Consider the following 24,718-nt stretch of genomic DNA (forward strand, 5'->3'; position numbering starts at 1 on the left):
TAAAATTATTCTATGACAAAAAAACATTGTTATGTAGAGATGACTTAAAAAAAAACTAGAAGGTTTTATTTATATTAAAGTAAATGAATTGATTTTTTACATTTTCCTCTCATTGACTTCACTAAAGAATTGCAGATGCATCCTCAAAAAGATGAAAGCACTTAATAAACAGCAGATCAACTTTTGTTCAACTGCATGCAATTGAAACCATTTTGATGGACTATCAAGCTCTTACTACATTTAAATTTGCTTCAATATATCTAAAAAATAAAAATTTAGAGAAATTAAAATATATTTATTTATATTTCACTTTTCTTGAAAGTGGTTCAGAGGCAATCACTCAGTGCGATGACAAATACCTTAAACTCATTATACAAATACCTCTTCCAGATCAGAATAATTTTAATTTTTGTGATTTGTAGAAATGTATACCTATGTACATAACAATAATAATAATATAATTATTTTTATTAATATATATTATTATTACATTAATCCGATCAACCTAAGTACAGAATTATTAAATAAAATAAAATAGGATGAATCCTACCTTATTCCATACTTCATACAAGAATGCTTTCATGAGTTACTCAAATCATCAGTTGCTCCATATAAATTTTTTTTCAAATCTTTCATATCAAATTTCATATTAAAATTGAAATTAAAAATTATCCTATACTATACTTAAGGTTTAAAATTTTTAATTTTAAGTCTTAAGTATAGTCTTAATATGTAATTTAATATGAATGATCTAAAAAAAAAATTTATATGGAGCAACTGATGATGTGAGTAACTCATGAAAGTGTTCTTGCATGAAGTATGGAATAAGGTAGATGTCATCCTATTTTATTTATTAATTCTGTACTTAGGTTGATCAGATTAATATAATTTGTATAGTCCAGAGGAATATGATTCTCGAAAGGATCGACTTTAGAAAAATAAATATATATACATACACACATAAACTATAGTATAATATTTTCTATATATTACCAAATGCTTTGCATATAGCTATGTTTTCCAGTAATGCTATGAGTGGTAAAACAAATACTCCTTGTCCCATGCCAGAACACATTTCCCAAAATCCAAGAGTTGTATTTCCAATAGTGGTACTAAATGGAGGTAATCTCACACTTGGGAGCCCTGGAGGTATTTCACCTGTTAACAAACATAATTCTTTAATGCAGAATAGTTATTAATATATAATTCTACATTTATTATCTTAAAAGCTTTTCCATATGGAAAAAGAGGAGTTTAATCTCATGTCATCATATGATAATTTCAATATATGAATCAAATCAAAAACTACAGTTTAGGTAATGAGCTAAGTTAGATCGGTTCATATGATATTTTCAGATTTGTGCAGCTTTGTTGAATCATGTTCATAAGCAGTTGACTACAGGCCTCCACATATCTAGTAATGCATAGTTTGTTTTACCAATTATTATTAAAATACATAGTTAATTATTAACTACTGAAAGAGTAAAATTTAGGTATAATATCCAAATTTAACATTTCATTATATTCAAATGTGATTCATATTTATGAAATTTTGAAAATACTTTTTGTCAATCTTATTAAGTAATAATTGAAAAATTTCCTGCTTAAAATAACATAATTTTTTTGTAAAAAAAAAACAAGAGATATAAATTTTTCATAACTCTTTATGACCACATTGGTTCTGTGTTATCAGTTAAACAAAATAAAGATTAAAATATACCACAAATATTATGATTAAAATAAGTGTACAAGGATAATCATAAATGAAAATTTTTATGTTTATTAACTACAATAAAATAACTACACATAATTATTGATTTATCTGTTCATAATAGCAATATAAAACTACATACAACCACAGTGACAAATTTGTTTAATTTTATTCAATTTATTTATTCCAACAGAAGAAATTTTTAAATTATAAACATCCTGGGATAACAGAATTGAAAAAATGCCAGGAATTAAAGCCAAAATCAAGTGAACCTACACAATGGAACTGGGTATGCTGCCAAAAATGGTAGTATAATAATCTGACACAATATAGAGTGTTTCAGAACAACTGAACAGTTTTCAAATCACTATATAATGGAAGTCTATAAATACAGAGTAATTAGTAATACATAATTAAATGAATGTCTATAAAAATTTCTATATCTACTTAAAACACCCATATAAAAAAAATTGTTTCTAGTTCCATAAATTTATGTACAAACTGAATTCTTCTTTGTAACAAATTTTCTCCTTGCTTATAACAGCCTGCTTTTGATGTTTTCTTCACTTGTTTATCTTTTGTAATTTTTACAGTATAAAAACTTGAATTTTATAACCCATGATGTACAATGTTTAATTAAAAATAAACATTTATACTTTATTTAATATGAAGGTAGGTAAAAATCTAACCAGCCCAAGCAAGCTTGTTACTTCCTTGTACAAAGTAAAGGAAGTATTGTGATTACGAAAAATTTTAATTTTCAGATTTCAACAGAAATATCCATTTTGACCATCCCTGAATCCATTTTGACAAGTTTCGGGGTGACGTCTGTACATACGTATGCATGTATGTATGTACATATGTATTTCGTATAACTCAAAAACAATTAGCCATAGGATGTTGAAATTTTGGTTTTAGGACTGTTGTAACATCTAGTTGTGGACTTCCCCTTTTGATTGCAATCAACTGAACCAAAAGTGTCCAAAAAAAGCCCTAAAATTTGGATTTTGGACTTTTTCTTAACTGCAGTAATAAGGCTTCATTGAGAGCTTTTCAACACTATATCGTAAGTGGTACTTATTTTCATTGGTTCCAGAGTTATAGACAAATAAAATCTTAATTAATGAAATATTTGGATCTTACAAGGGAAGGCAAATCAGTTTGAATCAGACTTCATCTCCTTTTTTTTTAACTTTTTGTTTTAATTTAAATATATTGATTTATTAATAATTATAAACCTGTCATGGTAAAAAAAAATTACAATGAATAATTATTCAATAATAACAACAAAAAAATCAGAAGTTTTTAATGAAATAAAATTTTATGTACTTTTCATTTTAAAAAATGTGTAAATGTAAGTTAATAAGCATACAAGGAAGTCATGTTGTATGCATGTGTTGTTCACATCAGATTTTTTTAAAATAAACTTCTTCCAAAAAAATGTTAACAGTACTAGCTCAGATTCAAATAACATTTTTATTTCAGTTAACATATAACATAGCCATTTTATAAACTATTTTATTCTTATTGTTTAAATACAAATCTTTCCAAATTTTTAATCAAATTGTTCTGTATTATAAATAAAACTCATTGTTACTTTTTTGTCATACTTCATAACTTATTTGTGTTTATCTCCAAACTATATTTCTCTACTACATAATAAATAAACTTACCTACTACTTTAAATGGAATGGATCCATTGTACGTTTTCATATATAATGCCACTAAAGAACTGAGTACCACAAGAATAGAATTCCTTGATGTGCCAATTAACCACAATGTTTTATTAACTACTCTCTGGAATGGAGTACAAAGGATATCTTCTTCAGGACCAATTCGTAATTCTGCTACTTGCTAAAGAAAAATTAATCTATCAATTTTATATAAATAAAACTAATCATTAAAATAAGAACATTTAAGTAACTGTCACAGAAATTTACATGGACATCAACATTAGCTGTTATCATATAAAAAAAAGAAAATAACAAAAAGTTAAAATACAGACATCAATCAATACACAATCACTAAATCATTAAATATTTAAATTAATAAAATAAATTATAAAAAAGACAATAATCTAGTCTAGTTCTTACGGATAGTGGTAATGGTTCTGCTGTTAATAGCACTTCCCTTAAAGACATTAGGAAATCTCTTAGTGGTCAAAGAGAAGTACAACTATTTTGATAAAACAACATACTAATAGTCAGTGCTTTTAAACAAGAAAACCATTAATATCATATGCAAATACAAGTGATATTAGATACCAAAAAAGTCTAAGAGTTTAAAATAACAACTCTGTATGGAATAATGGCAAGTAAACAGAATTAAATAATCACTTACTAAAAAGCCTTAGACATTCCCTATGCATACTAACATCAATATACAACTGGATTAATTTAATTTATAAAATAGTTTAATAAAAACTGTTGTACAGTTTTAAAAGAAAACAATGTAGACAGAATTTTTAAAAAAATTTCAATTATAAACAAATATTCTATTCAAATATGATATCCAGTGAAATTACAGGTTATGCCATTGATCATGTATAAAAAATAAAAAAGTGAAATTAGTTTAAAAAGATTACATAAACATTCAAGCTCAGTAAACTCAATTATCTTATAAAGAGTAAACAGTTCCATCTAATTTAATATTAATAATATAAAAATATAATTACCCTCATAACTAGAAGAATAACAATGCATATTAAACCAAGAAACAGATCCCAATAATTTGTATCATTTACTGCCTGGTATATACTGTACCACATCTCTATAAATGTAGCACCACTAGCTTTTATCGCCAATATATCTTTAACTTGTGATGATATTATCAATAATGCTACAGCTGACGTAAATCCCGATGATACTGGACCAGATACAAAATCAATTATTATACCTGGAAAAAAGGTAAAACCTCAATTTTCATTTTAGATAAATTATGTAAAACTACTGTTGATTATTTGATAAAAAAACAAAAAATTAGATTTCAAACATAAAATAAAGTATGGCACCGAGAAACAGGAAATTTTTAATTTGATGTTGGCAGCCCTGTAGGTATACCATAAGTGGAGAGACATTCTACAAATGGACATTTAGTTGTGATGGAGCAGTGGAGTGGTGTAGAGAGTGTGCGGTAAGCATAAGGACATTTTACCAACTTGATGAAAGTGTGACAGCTGCACAAAGAATATTTCGGTGACACTATGAGATCCCATCCCACAGTCTAGTTCTTTCTTCACACACAATCATAACTTGGGTTTGTAACTTTGAAGAGACTGGTTTGGCTTTGGAAAAAACCTAGTGGGTGTGTATTGTCTGTAGGTACTCCAGAAAACATTGATGCTGTGAAAACTGTAGTGGTAAAGAGTACTCGTCACTCAGTGTGGAAAATTGCCTCGTCACTGGAAGTCAGATGTTGGAGCATGCAAAGAATACTCCATAACTTGAAATTTCATTGAACAGCCATACTCACAAAATAATATTAATTATTTATTATTTATTTCCTTTATACAAAAAAAATGGTACCGATGTTGTAGGCAACTTCTTGTAATTTAAAATTAGTCATGAATGTTCATGAACATAACATTACAAATTCTACACTTTATCATATAGATTAATATAGCTTTAGAAAGTATTATAATCTCTTTGTTTCTGGTCCTAATTATTTCAATAATTTTCCAAATGTTAGCAAGTCAAAAAGAACAAATTGTTTAAAAACAAATTCCGTTATCTCATTTATGACATGAATGATTTATGATGTATTATCCCAAATTAGTGAGTTCTATTTATTTTGAAAAATATTACTAATATTACCTGTCAATCCCCTGTTTCTGTGTCTATTATTATGTTTAACTGCGTATTAGTAAATATTTTTTACAATGGACATTATTACAGTATTGTTATGTGTAGTATAACATAACTATATATTATGTGTCACTAAGTGACATAACAATGTATTATTAGCAATATTATAAGATTTGCATTATGGTGCTATTTATTATATTTGATTAGTAAAATACTGCAATATTCTGTACAATAATTGATAGTAAAACTTTGTATTGTAATATAATATCTTTATCTGTGACATATGTTCTGTGCAGGAAATTCAGGGACGGGCAAACTAATTTTTATGACGAGGAAGGAAGAGGATGTGCAATGTGAATGCTGAACTTATTAAAAAAATTTAGTATACTGTTTATGATAAACACCGCTTCACAATTACTGAATTCAGTGAAAATTTTCTTCATATTTCAAGGTTCTCTTTTTAATGAATTGTTACAGACTGGGTTATAAAAAGTACTGTGCTTAATGGGTATTGAAACAATTTACAGGTTCCTAAAGAAAAAAATAGGAGTGAAATTAATTTTTCTTCAGCATCACCAGAATAAAGGAAGTGAATATCACAGTAGTTACGTGGGATGAGTTCATCCCATGTAACAGTTCATAGATATCATCAATGAACTGAATTTAATTCATCAATATCGAGACAGAAGAACAGCCAAAGTAATAGTTGCATGCACATATATATATACACACACACACACACACACACACACACACACACACACACATATATATATATACATACACACACTCGCTGAACAAGCCCAAAAATCAAGCAAACCCCTTCAAACAAAAAACTGGGACAGTAAAAGAATTTTGTGGCAGAATTTATGAAGCCATGTATGACAATAACTGCAGATGTTTACTGTTTAATACAGCCATGATGTGGCACCATCTGGTTTTCATCTGTTCCCAAAATTGAAGAACCGGGTGGTTACTCAACATTTCAAAAGCATTGATGAACTTATGGATGGAGTCCATAAATGGTCGGGTTCTTTGAAAACGGAATGGATAAGCTAGTGTGATTATACAAGAGCTTGAATTTAATGAGGAGTATGTCTAGAAGTAATATATGTATGTGTGTAATATTTGTATATACACATTTTCTCAATTTAATTTATTTATTTTTATTACTCGACTGGAGATTAATTTATAAATGGCTCTTGTTTTTTAATGATGTGATTTATTGCTGAATGGTGGTTACTCATTGATTTTTATTATCTTCTATAAATATAAGTTTGTTTTTATGTTTAAAGGCAAAATTTGTTTCAAGGCAAAACAATATAAGGAATTGGATATTAAGGCAGAGGAATATAATACACTAGAAATTGCAAAATTTTGTTATTTAGATATAAAAACTTTAAAAAATGGATAAATTATGAAAGGCATTAAAAGCAGACTGGCACAAGTGAGGAGGGCTTCATTGCAAACAAATAATCTTTGAGTATTAAATAGAGAACTAAAAATTATTCTTAATTATAGGAAAAATAGAAAGGAACTGAGTTAAGTCATTTGAAATGTTGTGTTGCAATACAATGTTTAAAATACAACTGCTGAAAAATTATATAAAATGGTGGGATTTCTCAATCCCTTCAAATTTCATCAAGAACAGGATTTACTACATTAAAATAGCATAACTAATGTTAACAGAATTCTCACAATCATATTTACATACGTACCTAGACCAACAATTCCCATAAGAAGCTGTATAACACCACTGAGGAAACATAACAGTATAGCATGATCAGGGCCATAAGAATGCATTGTTTGATAAGTGAGTAGTGAACATATTGCAGTAGGTCCCATTGGCACATCCTTACAGCTACCAATTACTATATACATAAGGCATCCAAGAAACGATCCATACAGCCCATACTGTGAATATAATAGAAATGTTCTTGCATAAAAAACCAATAATAAATTAATAATTATTATTGCAATAATTGTTTAATTTAATATTTTAATTAATTATTAAATAATACTATCTTATTCAGAAACTAACCATGAAGCTTTGTAGATCATATTTATTTAGAACATACATGTATAATAGAAAGACATGACACAAAGGAAATTTCTGAGAACTTAGAATAATTAAACGATTAGATGTACATTATGAAAAAAAAAATCATTAACTTATTCCAACACATCAAATTCCATATATGTTCACTGTTGGATTCTAGAATGTTTAGTAACAAAATAGGCTGAAAATATTCAAAATCAGCTTTTATTAATACACTAATGTTATTATTATTAATTATATATTTTTTTGAATTGGCCACCTCTGGACTGCATAGCAAGCTTTATTTTTTCTTTGAGCCTTTAATCTTCTGGTTACATCTCTGTCATCATTTTTCTTGATCTTTCAATGTGTTTTTTTTGTGATTCTCCTGTTGTCTCTTCTTCCACCTTCAGCCACTTTAAATCTTTTAAATTCATTTACTTTTTTCTTGAAAACATCGCTGTTTAAAATTTCTTCTTCTCTTATTCCAATCTCTCAGAGATCCTTTCCTATCTCTAGAAGCCAATTGTATTTACTTTTGAGATTATCAAAGAAGTTGGAAATTTTCTTGTCAGTCTTTCTTCATTCATTCTCTTTAAATGACTATACATTATCCTCCATTTTTTAATTCTGTCGGTTATGTTTTCAAATTTTCCATAAATTACCTGATTTGATTTAAAAACATTTTGATTATTTTTACACATAGGACTGAATAATTTTCTTAAAATTTTTCTTTCCTTTTTCAAAATATTCTCTAGTCTTACTTGATTATTTAATGTTAAAATTTCTGCTGTATAAAGTGTTTCAGATGTTACAACCATGTTGTAATGTATGAATTTCACTTTGTAAAAAAACAATTTTTAAAATTTTTGGTTAGTTGGAAAGCCACTTCTATTTTATTTTTCAATTTTCTAAACAATTTTGTTTATTTCATATTTCTTGATTACATCGCCTAGATATTTAAAATGAAAGCTTGCAGTCCAGTTTTTTGATTATTTTATTTTAAAACTCTGATTTGTTTTTGGGCTGTATTTAGGCCATCAATGAAAATCATTATACCCACCAGGTTGGTCTAGTGGTGAACTCATCATTGCTAATCAGCTGATTTCAAAGTTGAGAATTCTCAGGTTCAAATCCTAGTAAAGACAGTTACTTTTATACGGATTTGAAAGCTAGATTGTGGATACCATGTTCTTTGGTGGTTGGGTTTCAATTAACCACAATCACAGGAATGGGTAACCTGAGACTGTACAAGACTACACTTCATTCACATTCATACATATCTTCTTCATTCATCTTCTGAAGTAATACTTTACAGTCATCCCAGAAACTAAACTCAAAAAGGAAGATCACTATTAGATCATTTGCAAAAGCAAAACAGTACATTAATATTCCTTTGTGTTTTGTTCTGATTTTTGTGATGGGAAGTTTTAGGTTTTCAATTTCTTTTTGCCATTCACAAATTACTTTATCTGCAATACAGTTAATAGAAATGGCAATAAATTAACATCATTTATACATTTAAATTATTTTTTTAAAATGTGATGTGGACACTATAAGACTTACTTGTACGCCTATTAAATTACACATACGCATTTTTTTTAAAATGAAAATTACATAAAATTTTATTTCATTAATAACTTCTGAAATTTTGTCATAATTTTTTTTTTATTGTTATTAAATTATTATTCATCATAAACATTTTTTTACTATCAGAGGTTAATAAATCAATATATTTAAATTAAGAAATTAAAAAAAAAAAAAAGCAGATGAAGACCGATTTGAACCAACCAAAAATTTCATTTGGCTAGAACTCAGGAACCAATGAAAGTAACTACCACTTATAATATATTGTTAAAAATCTTTTAATGAGTGCTTATTACTGCAGTTAAGAAAAAGCCCAAAATTCAATTTTTTTTAGATTATCAACTTTTTTGGACACTTTTTGTTCAGTCGATTGCAATCAAAAGGGAAGGTGCACAACTAGATTTTACAACAGTCCTAAATTCAAAATTTCAACATCCTACAGCTAATCGTTTTTGAGTTATGCGAGGTACATGCTAACATACATACATATGTATGTACAGACGTCATGCTGAAACTAGTCGAAATGGATTCAGGGATGGTCAAAATGGATATTTCTGTTGAAATCTGAAAACTGAAATTTTTTGCGATGACAATACTTCCTTTACTTTGTACAAGGAAGTAAAAAGCATTTATTTTTCAAAAATGTTCAACAAAAACACCAGTAATGCTTCATACAATTAGGAAACTATCCTTACATGCAAGGAATGTAGACAAGCAGCCCACTGGATTGAACTGAGACAATGCAGAATGGAATTGAACAATATTTCTAGATCTACATGATATACAGATCTATAATATAATAAATAATATATTATAAAAGAACATAAAATGAACTGAAGTAATTTAATTAATTTTCAAATAAATTAATTTGTTTCATTAAAAAAAATTCACAAAAAATAAAGATCTAAAGTATGGTTTTAGAGTTTAAAGTCTAACATATTTAAAATTTTCATAAACTGCTTAAATCCATGATTGATTATAGTACAAAAGACAAAGGCACTGAACAAGAAATGCAATAATTAGAGAAGACCCAGGATTTAGAGATCTACAAGGAGAATTGAATAGACTAGTTGGGACTAACAGAGTTCAGACACTTACAGAAAATGTAAAATGGAAAATTAGCAAAAGATATCTATTTATAAAGATAATAGGAAACCCTTGAAAAAGGCTAATAAAGCTAACATAGTTTGTGTAAAAGAACACCAAAAAAAAAAGGTAAAGAAAGATTATGAAGAAGAGTGTGGCGACACAGATTATTTTAAATACATAATCTGCATTCCAATTTGACAATAGTTCAATAAAGGGGAAGATGATGATGCTGAAGAATCTAAAAGTAGATATGAATTTAAATTGTTAAACAAATTTGGTTTACTGTTTTCCTAAGTTTAATAATTCAATTGGTATCTGTTTATAAAATTATCAGTCTGGGCTAAATGTGTGTGAGTATCTCTTTCTCTTTGTGTGTGTGCACATGCATGTGTGTGTGTGTGTGTGTGTGTGTGTGTGTGTGTGTGTGTGTGTGTGTGTGTGTGTGTGTGTGTGTGTGTGTGTGCGTAATACAATAATTACAATTTATGCTATACATTCCGTAGTTAGTATACAGGTCAATATTTTTTCAAAGGTTACATTTTTAAATATAGTGTATTTTAAAATGCCATTATATGCTTTTTTTTTTAATTATTTGTTAATTTAAACATAGTTTTATTACCAAAATTAAGTTTAATTTATATAGTTTTCTGCTAATTTTAAATTTATAGTTATGTTCTTTTATACATTAAAAATTACATTTTTTATTTTAATTATGTAATTTGTGTAAGTTATTACTTAATGTTTTTTCTATATATATATTATTCTTTACAAAATTTTTCTTTTTAAGCCAAAATTTTTAATTTCTGAAACATGAATCTAGTAGCAGAATGCTTATTTTTGGTTGCTCGATTGAAATTATTGATCATTTTTAAAGATATGTGTGTGTGTGTGTGTGTGTGTGTGTGTGTGTGTGTGTGTGTGAGTGTGTCACACAACTTTAAGCTAGACTGTTAATTTTATAAAAATATATCAATGACATTACAAAGCTTAGAAAACGGTAAACCAGATTTGTTTAACAATTGAAATTCAAATCTAATTTTAGATTCTTCATCATCATCATCCTTCCCCTTTACCACACTTTTGTTGGATTGGAATGCAGATCATGTATTTTCACTAATCTAATTTGAAATACATTCTTTGATTACATAAATAAAATGTTATGTTATTATTTTTTGATTAAGATAAATAATATCTTTTTATTTTTTATTTTTCATACTAATAATGTAAATAGATATTTAAATGCACCCTATGAAAAAAAAATTGTTCCACAAGTATGCACAAGAAGACTGACTTTTCGTAATTTTATTTTGTTTCCTTTTAAAAAATATCAACTCATTCTAATCTAAAATTTTATAAAAAAACCTTTGATCCATAAAAAATTGTTAAGCGTCAAAAACATACTACAGTAAAAAATAAAAGTAAAATAAATAAAAGTAAAAATAACTATATTGCTAACAGTAGTAGATACTGCACTTAAAGAAATGTCAACCTTCCACTTACAGCATAGCACACCATGCTTCTAACTTGCCCCACTCAATTTTATTCAATATTAGACTGAATGTAACTCAAGAACTCAGCGAATCTTCATAAAATTTTCACATGCAAAACTAAAGGTATACTACTATAGCATATCTAAATTTCAATAAAATTGATCAAGTAAAAATTTTGAGCCACAAAATTTTATACATAGACCTATAAATAAATATATAAGGAAACCAGAATTTAAGAGAGTGATATTTTCATACTCCTCATACTTCCAAACAAAAAGAAAATTTATTTTTAACCTCCTACTCTTACTGTACAACCAAAAGTAATACTGTACTTTTCTTCTAAAAGTAGGTAAAAATTCCATGTTTCAATAATACACAGCATAAAATGTAACAATTGCAATTAAATTTATGCGGGTCAAACTGTTAGTTTTATAAAAAGATAACAACAGTGTTTCAAGGCTTAGAAAAACAATAAATCAGATTTATCTTATATACGTAAACAATTACTAAAAAAAAAACATAGTATAGATAATGAAATTTTAAATGTTATGAGATATTAAAATACGTAACAGAAAAGACATAAAAAATACTTGTACTTTATATTAAAAAATAAAACTAAAAAAAACTTATACACAAAATAATCCATTTTAATAATTATTCAACTTAAAATTTAAACAATATGATAAAGTTTAATAAATTTTGCTTCGTGGTATAATACATGATGTACTGAGTTTTCGTATATTGAATCACTATTTTTAATCAGGATAGATTATAAGCAAATATTTTTTCATCTTAATTGATGATAGTAATGCATAATCTTTAATTATATATTTTTTAAATAATTATTTTAGCTAAAAAAAACTTTTTTAATGCAGTTGATCTACTAAAGATGCAAGAAGAATTTACAATATTTAAAAAAATTAATTTATAAATATATATATATATATATGTATATGTATATATCTATGATTTACATATCTATTAAAGTATTAGTAGAGATATTGCTTTTTATGTTAATTTGATGTACATGGCAATTAACTGCAAAATTCTTCAACAAAAATAAAATATAAATCGACTAAAACATTTAAAAGAAAAGGGAGAGCAAAAAATATTGTAAAGAATTGAACTAGAATCGAATGAGACAAAATATAGGAGAGGATTGAAAATGATATGATCTGGTAAGCAGTTTTGAATGATCATGTAAGTAGTTTTGTTTATAACAAAAAGGAAAATGATTGTGTTGTAGGAAGATCGAAAAAAAATTACAAGATGGAAAGAAGGAGGATGAAACTGGTGATTTAGAAAGGGAGTAGTAGTGGTTTCTTAGGAAAAAAAGATGGGGTGGTTAAGTTAACCAATAAAAATTTTGAATAGGATGTTGAAAAAAAATTTGTTTTTTTTTATATATCAATTATGTTAAATTTCATCCTATCCATATATATATATGTTGAGCATTTTTCATTAACTTAATTTAGCATTATAAAACAGTAAAAGATAATTTAAAAAAGTAATTTAAATATCAAAGTCACCTGGGCAGGAAGACCGGCAATATTTGAATAAGCTAATGACTGAGGTATGACAGTTAATCCAACAGTAACACCGGCAACAAGATCTCCAACAGCATCATCAGTGTTATATTTTGGTAACCATGACAATATTGGTAGTCGTCTATACAGATTTTTCTTTGTTAATCCTTTTCTACACTTTGACCTAATCCATGGTACAAATGAGTCTACTTTTTCTTTCACACTAATTTTACGATGCGGCCCTGTGTGATCCTCCACCACTGATAAAACAACCAAAAGAAAATAGAATAAATTATTTAAAACAATAATAATAATAATAATAACAACAGAAAAGAAAATCAAATTATCTGAAAAAAATACAGTTACCTTACCAAAATTAACTACTTTCATTTTAACCAAAATATATTCTTTACAAAATTTACTGTTTTATTATGACATTAATTAATGTAAAATTTTATATGTGAGCATGACACACTTTGTAATACTAATTTTAAGAGGTAGATTAGAAAAAGAAGCCATCAATGACTTTTTTTTATAAAATTATTTAATAAAAATTATATTTGATTAAAATAAACACTATCAGTTTTTTAACCATTCTTCAATAAAAATATCTATCAAAAGTTACAGGATTGCTTTAGAATCTTTCATTTTGTCTAAGGTGTATATTATAAACAAAATTTAAAAAAAAAAACCCTGTATTTTGCAATGATTTATGATGACCAAAAAATGTATATTTCATTTTTTCAAGGTAGCAACAACGTTTGATTAATTTTATTAAAAACTTACTCTGATTTTTATCTCAAACAGGTATTACATTCCAAATTTCTTATGAACTACTCAGTTAGTCATTAAGCTACTATAAGCAAAGTGATGAAAAAACATTGAAAATTGAAATGAAATGTTAAACAAAAACATAACTTCTTCAAGAACAGATGATGAAGGTTTAATTAATTATGAATAACTGATCAGTTAATGTTACAACCATTTTGTGCTTAGTTTGCATTATGATTATGTGTTATGTTAACTAAGCATAACAGTAAATACAACAATAATGAAGTTAATATTTTTATTCATTTTAATATTTATTTGGTGTAAAATTTTATGAGCAACTTTTTCTCTAAATATTAATGCATTTAAAAAATTGTTGGGATTTTTTTGTAATAACTGAGATTTCATCACGAAAACTAATGAAATATTTATTTATACTGAAAATTGCAATTTAATTTATTATTGTTAAATTCAGAAGATACAATTTGTGTCTTCAACTATCAATATTTTATCTTTAACTTGAATACAAAGGATAAGTAAGAGTGATTTATTTCCATTAGTATTTTAGCCAAATTGGGTATTCCATTATCTAAATATCCCGTAATAAATGCTGCAACAATATAATAACAATTAACTTTTAATAATTTTATATATAAATAATTATTAAAAGAAATTATAAATTCATTTTTCATGATAAATCAGAACTAGTTGAGATATGAGAAAATGTTGACTAATGAAATAAATAACATCTGATAAATAAATCAATATCAGTGGGATATGTAAAAATTCTCATCTCTTAATTACCTTTTTTTCTTTACTTAATGCAAAATATTCTGCTTTTAGCTGACTTTAACAAATGAAATAGTTTTTCAATTTGACCCATAAAGTTTTTATTTATGTACAAGTATCGTTAAGCCTTCACTGAATGGACTAAATTTAATAATTCTTTTTTTTGTAGAAGTTCAACTAGTAGTCCTGTTGTAACTTACTTTCAAATAAATAAAGAAGGAAAATTTGTTTAATTAAATTGTCTCCTTTTTTGTTACTGTAATCGATAAATATTGCATTTTTGAAGTGTAATGATGTACTGGTATAACCTGATGTTAATTAAGATATTCAATGTGTTTTCACATGAAAATTCAACAAAATTAGTAGGAAGTAATAAGTAAAAATACATTAATTTTTAATTTAAAAGAAATGTATATAATCCCACACTTAAAGAGCGTTATTACAAACTCAGCAGTAATTTCTTCATGTATTTTCTCTTTAAACTTTTCTTATTTTTAATAAGATGCAGGTTTCATACCTTTACATTTCATTCAATGGGTTTTTTGAATTTGCATCACCACATATAGGCCAAACCATACTTTAGATAAAAATAAATCTAAAAAATTTTAATTGAAATAAGTTAAATTTACTTTAAAAAGCAATAGAAAGTTAATCATAGTTATTTTAAATTTAGTACGATCTTCAAAGAATCAAAATTTAAAGAAAAAAACAATACTGTTTTTTACTTTTAGAAATGTTTTTGTCTGTTTTCTTTTTCTTTTGAAACTTATCATGTTTTGTTTTTTTAGTAATGTCTTAATTTATATATATCATAATTTATGAGTTTTTTTTAGATAGTGGTATTCTTATTTATCAGTTATTTGTTAATCTACTATGAATATTTTGTTTTTTTTTTTTTAAGTTTTTTATAATGTTTGCATTACTAGCTGCTTTTTTGTTTTTAAATAGTACAGCAGGAACTCATTCAGAACTACCTACAACTATCATGAACTTATAACAACTACACCAGTATTTTCCCTCATAAAAGTTTTAAGTCATCCAGGATCAAACAATCATTCTGTAGAAACTAACATAACAACTATGAATTGAGAAGCCAGAAAAAAGAATTATTGCTGAAACACAAATTTCAGCTGAAGGCAATAGAAAACTACAGCTGAATTTTTTTGAGAATGTGTTTTTCTTCAATCCATTTTTTTTTTTAATTCAATGTGTAGGCATCCTCAGATATAATATTCTGGGGGTAAACTCGTTCCACTATTGAATCTCAAGTCAGGAACAAAAGGAGGCCATCAGAAAATATAAAAACATTGCATTTTTTTAATCAGAAGTTGGGGTATTATAAATTTAAATAAGACTGGTAGATAGATAATTTAGACCAAGAAGTAGGTAGGCTAGGCTTAACGTAATAGAAATTATTGAAATAAAGATTTTTTGATCAGGGTGGTATACCGTAATAAATATTAATTTAAAATAATAGAAATGCAGGAGTAGTTACGATAATGAACAAATTGAAGACGAAAGACTGTAAAATAACAATACATAAGCTGAAATACTTTAGATAGATACAAAGTTTAAGCCTGAAAAATAATGCAGGCTTAGATTCACATGCCAACCTCTTCAGCAGATGATGAAGAGGTAAAAAATATATGAAGAAATAGATGATCTAAACAAATGTGCAAAAGAAGATCATTTAATGTAAATGAAAACTGAATTGGGACCTTTTTTGATAAGCGGGTACCACTTTTTTCTTTTTTTCTCAAAAATAACAATAAAACAGTACATTTTTACATTTATACAGCAATAACCCGATAACATTTTTACCTAAAAAGGCCCGCTTATTGAAAAAAGGTTCCTAAATTATCATAGTGGAAGGAAAAGTAATTTGAGATTTATAGGTTGGATTTAAAATCGAGAAATTATGTTTTCAGAATTTAAATAAAATATAAACCAGATATTGTGTACATGTATTTAAAATCATAAAATAAGAATATATACTTTTTACTTCCTTGAATGATGTAAAGGAAGTATTATCATTGTGAAAAATTTTGGTTTTCAGATTTCAACGGAAATATCCATTTTGACAAGTTTTGGCATGACATCTGTACGTACGTATATATCTTGCATAACTCAAAAATGACTAGCCGTAGAATATTGAAATTTTGGATTTCAGACTGTTGTAACATCTCTAATGCACCTCCCCTTATGATTGCAATCGATTGACCAAAAATGCCCAAACTCCAAAAAATTGGATTTTGGAGTTTCTCTTAACTACAGTAATAAGCCCTCAATGAGGGCTTATATCATAAGGGCGATATATCATAAGTGGTACTTATTTTCATTGGTTCCAGAGTTACAGCCAAATAAAATTTTAATTAATGATGTATTTGGTTCATACAAGGAGAAGGCATATCGGTTTGAATCCGACTTCAATTTTTTTTTTTTTTTTTTTTTTTTTTTTTTTTTTTTTTAATTTAAATACATTGATTTATTAATAATTATTAACCTCTGATTATAAAAAAAGTTTTACAATAAATAATAATTCAATAATAACAATAAAAAAATCAGAAGTTAGTAGTGAAATAAAATTTTGTGTTCTTTTCATTTTAAAAAAATGTGTGTATGCAATTTAATAGGCATACAAGGAAGTCATGTGGTATCTGCATTAGATTTTTTGAGAATAGGAAGTATAAAAAGGTAATACACAGACTAAACAGAGATTTTTAGACCTAATTATGAACTGTAAAACATTCAGGCATAACCACTCTGACCATGTTGAAATGAAATTAAGGTTGATATTTGGTAACCTAAAGCACAGTGAGACTATAGACTACTAGCTAAAAGAGAATAATGTGAATTTAAATTGTGAAAAAATCACAGCTACAGGCCCAGAAATTAGTACAAAAGTCAATTCAGAAAAAAAGAAAAAGAAAAAAAAAAAAAAATAATAATGATTAAGACATAAGAAGAATACTCCTTCATGTAGAAAGGTAAGAGTTTGTCAGAACTATAGATAATGAGACATATATTCGATAAAATTTAATGGATGAACAAAGTACAACGATTCTAAAGCTTATATAGGTTGGAAATCATATATAGGCTTTTTAAAAACAAAATTAATCAAAGGTGCAAAAACAATAGAGGAAGTCATGAAATTATATTTTAAAAAAATAGTTCATAAGTTATCAGAACAGTGTTTCAAATTTCTTGAAAAATGTTAAGTCTTTTCTTTCAATTACTAAATAGAAAATGTTTTAATAAAATTAATATTAAATTAAATAATTATTTAATTTTTTTTTGTCTTCAGTCATTTGACTGGTTTGATGCAGCTCTCCAAGATTCCCTATCTAGTGCTAGTCGTTTCATTTCAGTATACCCTCTACATCCTACATCCCTAACAATTTGTTTTACATATTCGAAACGTGGCCTGCCTACACAATTTTTCCCTTCTACCTGTCCTTCCAATATTAAAGCGACTATTCCAGGATGCCTTAGTATGTAGCCGATAAGTCTGTCTCCTCTTTTAACTATATTTTTCCAAATGCTTCTTTCTTCATCTATTTGCCGCAATACCTCTTCATTTGTCACTTTATCCACCCATCTGATTTTTAACAATCTCCTGTAGCACCACATTTCAAAAGCTTCTAATCTTTTCTTCTCAGATACTCCGATCGTCCAAGTTTCACTTCCATATAAACCGACACTCCAAACATACACTTTCAAAAATCTTTTCCTGACATTTAAATTAATTTTTGATGTAAACAAATTATATTTCTGACTGAAGGCTCGTTTCGCTTGTGCTATTCGGCATTTTATATCGCTCCTGCTTCGTCCATCATTAGTAATTCTACTTCCCAAATAACAAAATTCTTCTACCTCCATAATCTTTTCTTCTCCTATTTTCACATTCAGCGGTCCATCTTTGTTATTTCTACTACATTTCATTACTTTTGTTTTGTTCTTGTTTATTTTCATGCGATAGTTCTTGCGTAGGACTTCATCTATGCCGTTCATTGTTTCTTCTAAATCCTTTTTATTCTCGGCTAGAATTACTATATCATCAGCAAATCGTAGCATCTTTATCTTTTCACCTTGTACTGTTACTCCGAATCTAAATTGTTCTTTAACATCATTAACTGCTAGTTCCATGTAAAGATTAAAAAGTAACGGAGATAGGGAACATCCTTGTCAGACTCCCTTTCTTATTACGGCTTCTTTCTTATGTTCTTCAATTGTTACTGTTGCTGTTTGGTTCCTGTACATGTTAGCAATTGTTCTTCTATTTCTGTATTTGAACCCTAATTTTTTTAAAATGCTGAACATTTTATTCCAGTCTACGTTATCGAATGCCTTTTCTAGGTCTATAAACGCCAAGTATGTTGGTTTGTTTTTCTTTAATCTTCCTTCTACTATTAATCTGAGCCCTAAAATTGCTTCCCTTGTCCCTATACTTTTCCTGAAACCAAATTGGTCTTCTCCTAACACTTCTTCCACTCTCCTCTCAATTCTTCTGTATAGAATTCTAGTTAAGATTTTTGATGCATGACTAGTTAGACTAATTGTTCTGTATTCTTCACATTTATCTGCCCATTAATTATCTGCCAATTATTTAAATCTGAAGAATTAATAGGATTGAAAATTCTACATTAACAGATGAAAAAATTACTCACTGAATGGATTTCAACTATCAAACTTTAGATATCAATACAATCATGTTATTTTGCTTTTCAGGTAGAGACATATTATGGCCAACTGCATGGATATAATTCCCATTAATGAAAACAACATATTTCTGCTGCTGTCCATAGTGCAAAATTTCAGGGTGTTTTAGTGGATAACAAATTCTCTTAGGATGATCAAATTAATTTCATTCCCAACAAAATTGAACTGTATAATTTAAACTTTGAAGCACCTTAATAAAATGCTACTTTTATTGTTATTAAATATCTAAAATGCCTTACATTCCTAACTGACATACAATATCATCTTTTGGGGCTACCTCAAGGAGCTGTAACAAGTTTCCAAGATAAAAAAAGGGCTGGCAGATCACAATTTGGCATTTATAAACATGAATCATGTAGACTGATATTTTAGTGCATTAAAAATGTTAACTAATCACATGTTTATTTATATGAATGCTGAAAGTTTGCTAAAAAGGATAATCACATATTCATAAAAAATAAAAATAAAATAAAAAATAATATTATCCATTATTACCAGAAAAAGGAACTGATTCATGTAACTCAAAACAATATTACAGTTTATACAAAGGGCCTTATAATGTTTCCACTGGCATTTTTAATAAATTATCAAATTATTCAAAAGTCTTTTCATCAATTTATTTAAAATAGAGTTAAAAGATTCTCTTTTATAGAAACAGTATAACTCTGTTGATCATTTTTAAATAACACTAAATAAAAAATTCCTAAATTTTCTGCATCTTTGTTCAGAAAACATAAACATGTGCTCTAATAATTCTCAAAAATACCTTTTGAATTGCGATTTATTTTACACAATTAGCATCTTTATTTATTTAATTTAATGTGTTTATATTTTAAATCATTAATATAAACTGTAACCACATTTATTTCTTATTTTATGATTAACTGTTCATTATGTTTAGCTACTTGATCAAAGTTTACCATGGTTTGCCTTAATCAACCAAGGTAAATGTTGCAGGAGTTCCTTTTTTTTATCTGTGGACTACCCATTTGCAATGTGATCTATATAATGACTATTATGTAAAATCAAAATGAAAAATTTATTTACAGTATTTATTCATTAAAAAGGATCCTTGTCTCGTTTAATGTAAAGATTTTTTAAACAAAGTGAATTCTATATTTTTTCCTTTTGTAAAAAAAGGAAATTACTATTATTTGAAAAAAAATTATGCAAAGCAAATTCTAAAATTTTCTTGGAAAACATTTATTTTCTTGGAAAAGTTAGAGACTGCTTTTATATGCATTCCTCTAAACACACAGAACACAGTTTTATTTAAAATAATTTTTATTTTATAAGTATTTAGTAAATGTTTTTTTTTTTAATTTTTATTGGTCTGTAATTTTCTGATAACTAGTACATTGTTCTAATATGGACACATAATGTAAGTAATGTGCCCATTTCAACCACTTCACTTTATTATATTTGTTTAAATGCATGTCTTGGAGGTATTAATAAATAGTTAAAGAATGAATCTTTCTGTCATACAATAATAAGGTTCAATTATTTTATTTCAATGAAGGACAAACATTCTATTATCAAACAGTATTTTGTTGAATCAAAACAAATTAAACCTGTTTTAATTTTTTTAAATTTGATTAATAAAAAATGAAAGACCAATTTCCCTTTATCATATTCTCTTCATTAATTGAAAAAAAATTAAGCAAAGCAGATTCGTAAATTTTCTTGGAAAACATTATAAATTCTCAAATTTAGTCCCAGGAAAGTGGTTTTTTCCGTTTTTCACGTGATTATTTCCCAACTTTTTTTAGTGATCTCAGAAACACAACAATTAACAAGAGTCAATTTTCTTCCATGGAACTTACTAATGAAAAAACTTATTATGGAATCTGAGGACTGCTCATAACTACTTAGTCGTACATTAATGACAGTATAATAAACAATTGAAATTCATCTTTCAATGATAAAATTAATAAAAAAATACTTATCCTCCCTTCAAAATATAGAATGCAGGATATTATAATTATATCTAAGAATTTTATGTCAGTAGTTAAAATATTTTTCATTGGATGAATTATAACCACCTAATATTAAATATGGATAAAACCATTCCAATATGCCTCTAGACAGATATACTACATTAATCACATGATAATACTTCACATTATCATTAATATGACAATAGAATTTCAGTTGCATAGGGTGTAAAAATCAACTCCAGAATTTTTTTTTCATTTTTTCAGGGTTCTTTTTTTTTGTTTATGGAGAAAAACTTGTGAATACAATGTATTTTAAATAAAAACATCAATAATTTTTTTAATTTGATGTCATGAACACTTCAAACAAAAAATTAAAAAAAAAGAATTACTACAAATTAAAAAAAATTGTATCAGTAGAAGGAAAAATACACAGATTTAATAGCAAAAATATGTTTCCTATTAAATACTGTTTTATCAACTAATTTTATTGACAAAGATATATGTTGAAATATTACTGATTTTATAATTTCAGTAGAGTATAGTTGTGCCTCTACCTTTTATCTGGAAGGTTCTGTTTCTGAATTATTTTCAGCCTTGGCATTTTTTTTTTTTAATATTATAAGATTTATCTCTTTGCATCATTAAAAAACCAAAATATAAGAAATGCAACTCTACATCAGCCAGTATTTACTTAGCAAGTGAATAAATTAATATAACCTAAAAATTTTAAGAACTTATTCTTTAAAAATTCTACTGTATAAAGACTAATCTATCACGACTGAGTTTTTACATTTCAACAAATAAATTTGTTATGAACAAATGAATTGTTATGACCGATGAAAGAATTTGAGTCAATATGTATGGACCCTGGAACTTACACATGGGAGGGAATTCTTGGTCCCAGTGGGAAGCTGGATCAAAAGAAAATAAATTCTTAGGAAGCTGTGTTCAGTATGTCACTCACACCTTTTGTACAATTTGATGACATCCGGTCATCTGATATATCCCAACAAATAGAAACTAAGGAATGAAAGGGTCATGAAAGAGGAAATGAGAGGAAACTTCAAAGAGTAGGTTAACAAGGCTAAAGGTGGCAGCCACACCTGTTAACCCAGATGCTGTAGGTAAATTCCACGTAAATCTTAAATTAGAATGATATCTTCAACAATAAAAGATAGATTTTTTTTTTTTGTTTAACCTCCAAGACCACCATTAGGTATTGCTTCAGAGGATGAGATGAATGATTTGTAGCAAGTGTGAAAATTCCATGCCTAACTGGGATTCAAACCCAAGACCTCTAGATGAAAGGCCGAGACATTACCACTTGCACCACGGAGGCTGGTGTTTTTTTTTGTCTTGTCTGTATCATACTTCACAGGCTATTGAGTTACATGGTTATCTCATGCTGCTAATTATTTTTTTACAAATTATTCTACATGACTACACTGTTAGTGGGCAATGACATCAACATTGCCCACTCATTACACAACATAATTATCATGTTACTATTACAATAAATAATCCATGAAACAAAGATCTGAATTAACAATATTACAAAACAGTGATCTAAAGATAGTAGTATAATTATCTGTACAGAGGACTCTTGATTCAGTATATTTTGATTCATGTAATTTTTAAATTATTTGAAAAATTTTTTATTGATATACAATGATTAAAAATAAATAAATATATGCATGATTTCAAGTTAATGCAACCAAAGAAAAATATACTGATAATTTACATACAACAATAACTAAGATGATAAATATTCATTAATATTTTTAATATTTTAGATTATATTGTCAATTAAATTTAATAAAATAAAATTGTAATGAAGCAGAAATCTGTATGAAAACACTAAGTGTGGGTAATAAACAAAGGAGTAAGTGAAAAGAATTTCAATAAACAATTATACTATAATGTATATATGTATAAATGTATATACATTTATACATACATAATTTGGTTTTGAGATATACTGAAAACTTTCATAATTTTGTTTTCCGAAACAATCCTGATCATGAAAGAAGTCTGGTTAGTGAACAGACTCTTATGCTCAATAAATTCTCATTGAAGTAACATGAACCTTATTATTATTTTAAGAAACAAACCTGGAGTAAATCTCTTTGATTTGTCTATTTTATTGCTTATAATTTTAATAACAGCATATAATAATTAGTTTAATAAGATTAATTTTGTTAAATATGATTTTTTTTATAATTAATATAATTTAACTTAATATTTTAATTAATTTATAACTAATTGGGATATATAAAAATTTCATCTATCTTTTTCTCTTCTTTGAATCAAACTGAAAACAATTAATCTCTCATAGAATCTAATTTATGAAAAAAATTATTTTAATTTATGATCTCAGACAGACATCCTCTAGTATATATTTTAATAGTAAGAGATGGAGTGGATGAAATGATAGATGAAAAAATGCCATGCTTTGCCAGGAATAAAACAAAAGCTGTTTAAAAAATCTTACACACTTTTAAACAATGTTGTACATAATTCGTTAAAACAGACACTCTTACAGTGTTTCGATAGTCAGTGCGATTAATAAAAAAGAATACATATAGAATTTGGCAAAATAACTACACTCACTAATTTTCTTCCTTTGTGAAAAAAATATTATAACAGAAATAAATAAACCACCTCTAATAATAGAATTAACTTAACATTTAATAAAAATTATAACACATCCAAATGAAATAAACACACTAAACAAATTAATTTAACTGAAAACTGATAATTTACGCAATCTGGATAATTGGTTTTCTCATAGAATTAAATTTCTGTCCTATAATTAATAATATATCATTAAGATATTAGAAAAAAAAAATTACAAAGAGAATATCACTTTTTTAATAATGAAAAATTTCTTATCAAAATAATAATAACTCAAATATCCATTATCAAGAATGATGATATAATATCATCAAAAATGCAAAAATAACTGACACAGACAGATCTTAATTTACAGACATTATGATAAGGGAATGATTAAGTAAACAGATTAGCAATTGTATCTGTCACTGATACTAGCATTATTATTATGTCAAATTAATTTTCATTTGACAAACATTAATAATAATAATAATATATGAGTACAATGTAACACGACTATGTATTGTATATGTATACTATAATATAATTTCCTATGACAAGTTTATTTCTGATTGAATGTCTGGCAAGACTAGTCTTCTGACTAGGTCGCTAATTATTTTATCAGGAAAGGAAATGTTTTCTTTTTTG

At 26.7% G+C, this 24,718-nt stretch overlaps 1 protein-coding gene across 3 annotated transcripts in view; it reads right to left on the minus strand.

Annotated features, from left to right (window-relative positions):
* Nucleotides 1-24,718, minus strand: part of Esp (Epidermal stripes and patches) — a 148,861-nt gene that overhangs the window by 20,111 nt on the left and 104,032 nt on the right. For all 3 annotated transcript variants that reach the window (XM_075376214.1, XM_075376215.1, XM_075376216.1), the window contains 5 exons: nt 13,248-13,504; nt 7,233-7,428; nt 4,386-4,606; nt 3,385-3,565; nt 994-1,158 (listed from right to left, as the gene is read on the minus strand). In XM_075376214.1, the coding sequence (XP_075232329.1) occupies nt 994-1,158; nt 3,385-3,565; nt 4,386-4,606; nt 7,233-7,428; nt 13,248-13,504 (1,020 nt within the window). The remainder of the gene's footprint in view (nt 1-993; nt 1,159-3,384; nt 3,566-4,385; nt 4,607-7,232; nt 7,429-13,247; nt 13,505-24,718) is intronic.

The sequence above is a fragment of the Lycorma delicatula genome, chromosome 9 (assembly GCF_047948215.1).
Source record: "Lycorma delicatula isolate Av1 chromosome 9, ASM4794821v1, whole genome shotgun sequence".
Lineage (NCBI taxonomy): Eukaryota > Metazoa > Arthropoda > Insecta > Hemiptera > Fulgoridae > Lycorma > Lycorma delicatula.